Source organism: Argiope bruennichi, chromosome X1, assembly GCF_947563725.1.
Source record: "Argiope bruennichi chromosome X1, qqArgBrue1.1, whole genome shotgun sequence".
In the NCBI taxonomy this organism is placed as follows: domain Eukaryota; kingdom Metazoa; phylum Arthropoda; class Arachnida; order Araneae; family Araneidae; genus Argiope; species Argiope bruennichi.
The window spans coordinates 21,742,397-21,752,744 of NC_079162.1; the positions used below are offsets into that span (position 1 = coordinate 21,742,397).

Below are 10,348 nucleotides of genomic sequence, written 5' to 3' on the forward strand. Positions count from 1 at the left end.
GATTAAATATAGCACGACTTCGTTGCATCAAAGTTGTAGATCTGTACCGGATACTTGACTTATTGACTTATAACTAGCTTAGACTTCTCCTAAACTCATCAGTTTTTATTCTCTTTAATGTGAATCGACACAAAATTACCCACATTTGCAAATGTTTTAAACATGAATTTGCTGTTTACGTTGAATGGGAAATTTTGTGTAATTTTTAGTCATTGCATTTATTTATCTGCACAATCCGATGCCAGCCAGCTTAAATATTAGTACGATGATCAGTTTAATAATTAAAACTAATTTTTAATATCATCATAGAAATGAGAAATATAATTTGACAACTAAGCTGAACGCATAATCTTAAAATTTTAGATCAAACTAAAAAGGTTTTCTTCGGGTTTCTACAAAACATCCACAACATTTCATATTCCGCAACATTCCACAAAACATCAAAATTCACAAAATATAGAAATTAAGTAACAAAAAGTTTAAAAAAATGAAATATTTGATATATTTAAAAGATTTTCAATATTTGAATCAAAACACTTGACTTTTGATCACACGTTTAGGAGAGAAGCAGAAGCATATGCGGAATTCAGAAAGAGAAAAATACTTAAAAAAAAACACATTTCACTTAAAATAATTAGTTAAAATTTTTACTATTTTAAAAACAATGTTTATATTTGTCACAATTTTTAATATGCGATTAAAAATTGTGACAAGTACCTATTCCATTTATTAATCCATGCTTTTTTAAAGAGATAACCTACAATTTACAATAGTGATCCATATTTTGTGTTTTGATTTCAAAGATATGATCAAAGATTGCGCTGAAACAAATACAATATTTTGAACAATAGCACAATGAGTGCCATTCATTTCTTCTCAAGACAATTCTCAATGAACTTTATAGTAGGCTTTTCCGAAACAATGTAATTGCTTGTCCTTCCTCCACTCCTTTTTTAATGTACTATAATTTTACAAAAAGGGTTCTTCTTAGATATTTTTTTATGAAAGGAAGATATCTTAAATTATGGTAATTTTTAATTTCTTAAAATAGTTGCTATATTTAACCGTTAAGAATGTGCTAAAGGAAAGAAAATAAAACAGGGAACAATTTTCTCTGATTCATTTATTTATTTTACAGTTTTATTTCAAAATAACAGATTAATTTATTCAAACAATAAATATAAAATTAACTTATTCAAACATGGTCTCCGAATTTCAGAAGTATGGTACTTATTCATGTGCGGATTGAAGGCTGATCCATTAAACCTAAAAGAATAAATAATTAGTTTTGAAATATTGCAATTTAAAATAATAATTCACGGAGAATTTACCCATAAAATGTTTGTTACTCAATAATAAAACTCAAGCATCATTTACATATAATTCATTAATGATAACAGGGTTTTTTGAAAGATTACTTCTAAGTATATTTACAATTTAGGTCATCTCTAAATGAAAACAATGAAATGAAAGGAGGAAGTGATTTTTTTGAAAATCATTAAACATTTTTAAATGATAAATTTAATAATTGCTTATATCGTCAACATTTGACAGCATTAACAGTAGTGTGTCAGCCAAGAGGAACAATAGAGTATACTTATCCCGGAATTGAAGCAAGGGATTAAGATGAATCATAACCCTCATAATAAAATTAATATCAAATTATTTGCCTATTTTCCATATTTTAAGCTTATTAAATGGGTTTTTGACATAGAATAAAGGATTCACACTTATACACAAAAAGAATTTTAGGATTTAATGTTAAGCTGTTTTTTTTTCATGTGATTATTATTTTTTAAAAAAGATATTTAGTATAATTTGGATCATAGAATAATTTTATGCACTGTCTTCGAAGAAAAGATTCTTTAGCTCACTTTCTATGAATGTTTTAGTTTGTTTGGTTAACAACACTTTTTAAATTCTAAAAATTCTTTTAAAAAATTTGCTGTATGAGAAAGAAAAACTAAATTATAAAAGATAAATATTATTGCTTATATCTCAGTTTTAAGAAAATACACAATTAAAAATTCTCAAAATACAATTAGAATTCATTTTTAAAAGAAAGATATATTACCTTTTCTGCTTTTGCCCTTTTACCATAGTCCTTTCATACTTCCTGAACCATAACTATTTTGCCCGGTGCTTCCATACGAGCTTCCACTACCAGATTTCTTTCCATAGCCACTGCTTCCACCGTAACCACCGAAACCTCCACCACTATTAGACCATCCTCCATATCCTCCGCCTAATCCACTCATTGACCAAGCACCTCCTCCAGAGCCTTTACCGGCCCACCCCCTTCCTCCGCCATAACTGCTACTGCCATAACCCCCGGATCCACCTTTTCTTTTTCCACCACCTCCATTGCTTTTTGTTACTACTTTTATATGCTCAACAACTGGTACGTGTTGAATAACTGGAACATGCTTAATAATTGGTATTATGATAGTCTTGCTATCCCCACCTTGTCCTCCTTGGCCACCATAACTACTACCATGATTTCCACCATAGCTACCCTGACCACCACCAAATCCTTTGCTTATCCCTTCACTACCATATCCTCCAGAACTATGCCCTCCGATTCCTGCACTATATCCACTACTATAGCCTCCATTGCCTCCTCCATATCCTCCGACAAATCCTTCATTATGGCCGGAACCGCCTCCAATTGCACTACCAAAAATTTTACTTCCCCCGTCATTTCCTGCTCCATGACCTTCAGATCCACCATAACCTCCTCCTATTCCTGAGCCATAGCCCCCAGATCCACCATAACTTCCGCTATGGTCACCAGACCCGCCATAATTTCCTCCTATTCCTCCTCCATAGCCACCAGATGCACCGTATCCTCCGCCATGACCACCAGATCCACTGTAACCTCCTCCCATTCCAGCTCCATGGACACTTAATCCACCATAACCTCCAGAAAATCCACCACTGTGACCACTTTCACCACCGTAACCTCCTCCTAATCCTCCGCCATTATAATTTCCTAAACCTCCGCTGTGACCACCTCCACGCCCTCCTCCACCATAACTACTTTCTAATCCTCCAGAATGACCACCACCACCACCTCCTCTGCCTCCATAACTGCTTTTAAAACCATCACTGTGTCCTCCACCATAACTATCTCCTAATCCAATGCTGTTACTGTTTCCATAGTCACTTATGTAACCAGCAGACGACAGAGTGACAGCGACTATTAAAATGCTCAAATGCACCTACAAAAGAAAAAAATGTTTTTGTTAGAGATAATAGTTATTTAAAATTCCGACTTCGAATAATTCGTTTTAATAATACAAATTTACAAAATATTGCTTTTGACATGCAATATTTATGAATCAATTAATTTGAACTATAACAGTTTGAAAATTACCTACTGTTATTTTAATTTAAAACAAGCATTAGCATTTCTACATTTTGTATATTTCTATAAAACTCATTAAATAATTATAACAATGAAAAAATTAAGTCAAATTTGATGAGAGGATATTGTAATTAAATTTGTCCATTAAAGAAAAAGGCGTTAAATATATTTATGTGTAGATTTTTTTAAATTCTTTAGTGAAGAATTTCAAATTTGATGAATTTTGGTTAAAATTATAATTTGAATTGTATAAAACTTCAAAAGGTATAAAATTTCCTTTAAAAAAATGGCACTTGAAATATTAAATTTAACCGCTTATATTTTGGGAATATAACATCTCATATTACAGGAAAGTTAAATAATTTCTTCAAGCATAATAGATTATAGAAATATTAGTTGGCTTTACAGATAACATGAAATTTTATTAAGATGCATGCCTAAAATGCTACCTTTTAAAGCCATAAGGAATACCATGAAATAAATATGAATTTTGGAATAAAGCTACTACTGGACCTTATGCTGCCCCTCCCTCAATAACCAATTAACCTGAGTGCCATCGTATGTCTTTTGGAAATACTTGTTTATCATCTCACTCGTTCAATACTGCCAGCTCACTGAGACACCAAATACGTATTCTGACCGCCTATATCTGTATAACCACGTTATATAATTGAAAATCAAGATTTAGGCTGAAATGGATTTTTGCAAGAGTCGGAAATGTGCTTAAATAATAATATATATTTATGCAAGAATCTTAAATTTTTTATCATATATGAAAGCACTTAAATAGATACTAATGTCATAATTTTAGAAATAATGTACATCCAATAAATTTAAATACAAACATAAAAAGGTTTAACCTACATGATTATATTTGAATGCATAATATCCGATCTAAACTTTTAATTGTAAAATACGTAATAGTTCAATATCTCGTAGAAGAAAAGTCGATATTCGAATTTCAGTTACTACAAAAGTTCTTACTATTTTTTATATTTCTTTTCACCTTTAAATAACAGTTGCGTCAAATCTCAAAATTTTCTTTTAAAAGTGGGGCTATGTCAAACCAAATAGAAAGTACTTTCTTCTTTTCGCAGTTCTTATTTTCTAATTATTTGCAATCTCTTTCGATTCATCGAGTGGTTGATCTAATCTTGTCATTTAGTTTGGTTAAAAATCTAAATATCACACATTATTTGATGCAATGTAGTTGATTATTAAAAACATTAATGGGTCAGTTAGAAAAGAATTAGAATAGACTCATTTGTGGGGAGGAAAATCTGAATAGTTTAGCAGTAATTTTGCTGGTACAGCATTAATATCAACCATTACAAAGGAAACATTCTGCTGGTTTAACTTTTATGCCAGCCAATACGCATCCAAAATTTTCTGCTTGCACATCATATCTGTACCAACCAATATGCTAATGAAAAACTTCTGCTGGTACAGCATTTCAATCGGCAAGTTTGCAGAGGAAAATTCTTCTAGTACAGTATTTGTACCCCACATAATAAAGTTTAATAATCTCCTGCAGCTTCAAAATGAGACATTAATCTAACCAATCAATGCTAAATAATATTGCCAAAAATATACTACGAATTAAGCAATCAAGTTCCTCAAGATGGAATTTGAGGAACTTTATATTTATCTGAAAACCAAATTGAAGTTTCGATAAGTTTTATTTTTAGGAGCTTCTTTCTAGGGAAGAGGAAAAAATGTGTTCTCTATTAAGAGGAAGTATGCATGTTTGCCGAAAACAAAACTTACCAGGTACTCCATTGATGTTCTTTGAAAGTGTATCCAAATGTGATCTGTTGGATCTGAGAAAGTGGAAGGACTTATATACCTCCAGACAGAATTTCCAAAAGACGTAAAAAAATCCTTGTAGATCGTTTAGCGCAGTGAGTGTCCATCCTTATGATGCAATTTGACGCTTCAGAATAAATATGTCACTCACGCAATCATTCAAAACGCTGTCAAAAGTGAAGAAAGTTTCTCATCTTTTTTAATTTCCCTGTACCCATTATTGAAATTATAGAAGCATTCAAGGGACGCGAACAACAACAAAAAAATGCACACCCTTTAAACGCATGAGTTGTAGAGGAAGAAAAATTACTAAAAAAGAAAATATATTAGAAGTTTTGGGGGCTCCAACGGAAATGTGGAGGACAATATGATTGCAGAATAAATACACTTGATCGAACACAGTAGTTCGTTCAAAATGCTGGATGCTCCCTTTTCGAAAGTATTTTACAAGTTTTGCAATCACGCAATATTCAACATTGGCCAGGAATCTCAACGATGCGTTGAGTAATGGTTTAAGCAAATTTTTATAACTGTGGCTAAGAACTGACAGGTAAAACCTTTTTGGGAAGGCCGTTCCTGGAGTGCTCTAAAGGTTTACATAATCCATTAATTTGCCTGTCAGTCTCCTTTTCCTAACCTGGTTTCACTTGCATAATAAAGATAAATCAAAAACAAAGTAATTATGTTTCCAAATGTGCTTAAATTAGTTCTAAAAAGCGTTAAAATGGATGAAATTTGTTCTTTTCGTGGATAAAAATAATTTATTTGACACTAAGTTTTAAAAATACTTCCACTGTTCTAATTATCATGAGTCCTTGAAAATTGCGTCATAAGTTACAAATTATAGGAATGAATGAACATTTTGATTTCATTGTACATTTTTAACACCATTTCGTAGTACATGCTAAACATTAGATTTCCTTGAATTAAAAGCGAGTGTTTTCCTATTAGAAATATTAGAAATATTGTTAATAAAACTGAACTCTTTCTATTATTACCTTATTTATCATATTTGGATGATGTATTTTATGTTAGAGAATAATTTATTATTAAAAACAGACTATTGACAAACATTTTTTATTCGAATTTTTTGGATTATTTTATTTTGCTGGGCGAAATTCTTAAAAACAATGAGGAAAATTACTCTTTTTTTTTTAAATAATGCGAAAAAAATTAATAAAACTATGATATATTTTCTCGTGCTGTAGGTAATTTTCTCTTTGACTTTCTTAAATAAGAAAAATGTTGTTTCTTACCACTTTTAAAATTTGATGTTGTTTTGGAGAAGGAATGGCTTCTTAAAATACTTATTTTTATCTGCATTGAAAAAATATCGATCACTTACATGTTAAATGAGAGCCGAAACAAATTTTGAAATTATTTACAGTTTATGACACCTGTTTGCCTCCTCAGTTTAGGACTTTCTGTAATTAAAATTTTTTATGTAAGGAAAAGAGAGAAAGCATTTTTACTTGAGTTTCAACGTTCGAGGGAAAATTCTAGGTTAATTTTTTCTTTAGGTTTAAAGCACATTGTCAGCCTTTCAAAATATTTCCGAACTTCCGAATTTGCCAAAAATTGTAAATGTAAATAAAATTTTTAATATTGTTGAAATTTGGACAAGAAAATACCACTGATTCTATGAAGAATTCTTCAACGAAGAGCTGATTGTAACTCCATGAAAGATTACTGCTGATAATAAATAAAAGGATTGAAAAACATTAATCTAAATGTAGCTGGATTTCGTAAACACCAATCTAAACTAAAATATTGCATAAATCCAGCAGCAAAGCTATTTCTTTCCTTCCTCTTAAAAGGATTGGAAATATATGGGCTAAAAAAAATTGAAAAATTAAGACGGAAGAAAGATATAAACAAAATCTAAAATGTGTTACTTTTGTTACTTTTTATTCGTGATTTTTACCCAATTCAGATCCAGAGTACTCAATATTGTTTGTCTGCTTGTAAACTAAGCAATAAATCCTAACTCTTATATCAAATTTATGACAGGGTCTAAATTTACAATAAATTAAGGGATTATTTTTAAAAAGATAATCTTTATTCAGGCGATGCTTACTCCTTTCCTTAATGCTTCATTCTTTTAACAAGGGACGTGTTCTTTTCTCTTATTCTTACACATCATAATCTGCTTTGAATTTTAATTTATATATAGTGAAGAAAATTGATAATTATATTCGATCTTTTTTCCTTTGGACGTTTGTGTTCAAAATTCGATACAGGTCGGGAATTTTGACAACAAATTCTCACTCCTGATTTCATTTGTCTAGCTCACTGCGCTTTTGATTTATCTTATTTACGTACATGCACACACATACACATAAAAAAAAGTCAATCAGTTCAAGAAAGTAGAGATGGAAAATAAATCAATTCACAAATTTCCATCAAAATTTCAGACAGACCTTCCTTATGGAGGATAAAAACCTGAAACCTAATTTCACCTAGCTAATTTGCTGTAGTTTTATCACATTCACATTCACACGAATAGACATACAGAAAAATTACTCGTAAATGAATTTTCTCCAAAATTTGAGATAGAACTACAATTCAAGTGCAAAAACCCCACGCCAAATTTCAATTATCTAGTTCTTTTTGTATTTCAATTATTTTGTTCCTTTAACTAACAGATATATTCCGAGAATCTCAGGAAGCTTTTAAATGTAAAGATTCATCAAAATGTGGAAGCTGAATTTTTTTATTTGACAATTACAACATTTTCTCTTCATATACGAGAATAAGAAAGGTACTTTTTAGGTATTAAAATGTATTTTCCTTAGATACATTGTAGATTTTATGTTTTCATTCTCTCGGCCTTTCCTCAGGCATCAACAATTTTTCAGAATCTCAGTTATACATAAGTAGTGAAAATAAAAATAAAAAATGGGTCAGATTATTATAATAAATATAATTTCATTATTTTGGAATTTAATGGAATAAATTCCAAATATATAATACCATTTTATATATTAATAAAATACTTCTAATCTAGTTGACATTTTCCTTGTCTTTGTTTCTGCTCTAGAAGATATCAGTCTGAAATTATTAAAGATTTTTTTACTCTATTTTAAGAAACAACATATAATTTAAGAAGCTTTGTGCATATTTAACTTTGAAGTGAATCTTAAAAAAATCAGAAAATAACAAAATAGAATTCGTTTCTTTCCAATTATGCAGTTTGCTTTTCTTTATACTTTAAAATCTGAAAGTATCTGAGTCTTCTAAATGAAGAGAAACACATTTAATTAGTACTACCGCCGTGTTATTTATAAATTTGAAAGAGATGTGTCTTTATAATCGATATAGTTTTCTCTGGGAGAATTATTGCTTTGTGGAAAACTTGTTCGTTTAGTTGAAAGTCAGGTTAACTTCTAATATCGTAAGTTGACCACTACCTTAGTTCAGTTAGAAGTCATAAGAATCAAATAAGATTTATCGAGTTAGGAAAATAAAATAAAGAGTGTTAAGTATGTACAGATTTTACTGCATCGGAAATTTATTCTTAATTTTATTCTCTATACTAGTTATGATTTCCTTTTATGCTATTGAAATGTATCAAAGTCTATATTACTCCCTTTATACTGCATATAAATTTCCCTGAAACTAATTACTTGTCCATGTATAAAAGTTAATTCATATATATGTAGATTCATTCAGATAATTCACCTTTCATCTCGCCGATGTAAGGGAGTACTCTTTTACTTTAGAACAATAGTAAGAATTTTAGTATTTTGGAAGTTCTAATGTTATTTAACAATTTTTGAATCTTGTTTGAATTACTAATCCATCGATTTGCATAGAGGAAATTATATAATCCCTTTTTCTTTCAAATATTTAATCTGCCTACTACACTTTGTTGTTCATATTGGAATACGAGATCATCTGGCATGAAGAGATTTACACTGCTGGTGTTTTTTTAATTTGTTTTTTCAATGGCATACATTTTCTTTGATTTAAAACTGTAGACAATATTTATAGTTGAAAACAGTTCGAAAATTTCGCTTACCAATTTGGCAATCATTTTTTTATATTTTTTCCTTGAAGATTTTTTAAAATATTTTTTTCTTAACCTTAGAAGAATTTAATCTCAAGCGGCGTGTATGCCTTTAAATACCTGACTCTAATTTGTTACTATACATGCGCTGTGTGTGAAGGAAGTTTAACTGTATCTGTTTATCTATTTCTTTGTTAATAAGATCAGCTGAAATATGATTTTCATGTTTCTCGAAAATTAATAATATGAGAGAATTGACAAAAGTAAAATGTTGAATATTAAACATTTAAAAAAAACTTTTCAGCGAATATATCCGAGACTGTCCATTCTTTTCTTTATATACTTTATTATCTATAGGTTGTATCAGTACTATCAGTACCCAGTTCCCTAAGCCATAGTACTTATTTGCCCTTAATCAGTTTTGGAGATGGCGCAATTTGGCATTCTCTCATATCTTTTGCTGCATTCATTAAAATAATTGGAACTAAATAGAAGTGAAGTAAATTTAGTGTTATCTTTAGAGTACTCTCCTCATTTTCCTCCAATTATAAAATAACACAAATCAAAATGTCTGAGGCAAAATTTCATTTCTTTATTAAAGACCTCATTTTAATGCCTTAATGCTCCAAAACATCTGACAGTTGTTTTGGAGAAATGATATATCGAATGTTGCCATTCAAAAAGTACGAATTCCCACAATCCATATTTAAAAAAAGTACAAAAGTAATGTTCAAATGCCCGTGTGCACAGTCACCCCGGCTTATCTTGGTGATGAGAAAATAAACATTGTTTTTGATTTTTCATTGAGAGTTAAATTTAAGCATTTTGCATTGTAATCATGGAAAGATTAATTCAGTAAATATTAAAACTACAAACCTATAATGACCGAATTTTTCCAAAAAATTATTTATTTACTATTATTTTGTTTGAAATCTGACAAATTCTGCAAAAGAAGCCAATATTATTTTGGGGGAAAAGTTTATTACAATTTTAAAGATTCCACTTTCCTAGAAAAATTTTCTTCAGTCATGAAGTTTCATTAAATATTATTGATTCCGGTATTTAGCAAAACGTTTTGGATTCTATACACATCTCGCCTGTTGAAAAAAGAATCATATATATAAAGTGCTTACAATACTCGTCAAGTTCTCTTAGTAGCTTACGGA

General features: G+C 30.0%; 1 protein-coding gene across 1 annotated transcript; it reads right to left on the reverse strand.

Annotated features, from left to right (window-relative positions):
* Positions 1-1,201: 1,201 nt before the first annotated feature.
* LOC129959459 (uncharacterized) lies at positions 1,202-5,160 on the reverse strand. The gene is made up of 3 exons (XM_056072295.1): positions 5,135-5,160; positions 2,075-3,221; positions 1,202-1,266 (listed from the first exon to the last, which is right to left on the reverse strand). The coding sequence occupies exons 1-2, from the start codon at positions 5,144-5,146 to the stop codon at positions 2,094-2,096; spliced, it is 1,140 nt and encodes a 379-aa protein (XP_055928270.1). The 5' UTR covers positions 5,147-5,160; the 3' UTR covers positions 1,202-1,266; positions 2,075-2,093.
* Between the last annotated feature and the right edge of the window lie 5,188 nt (positions 5,161-10,348).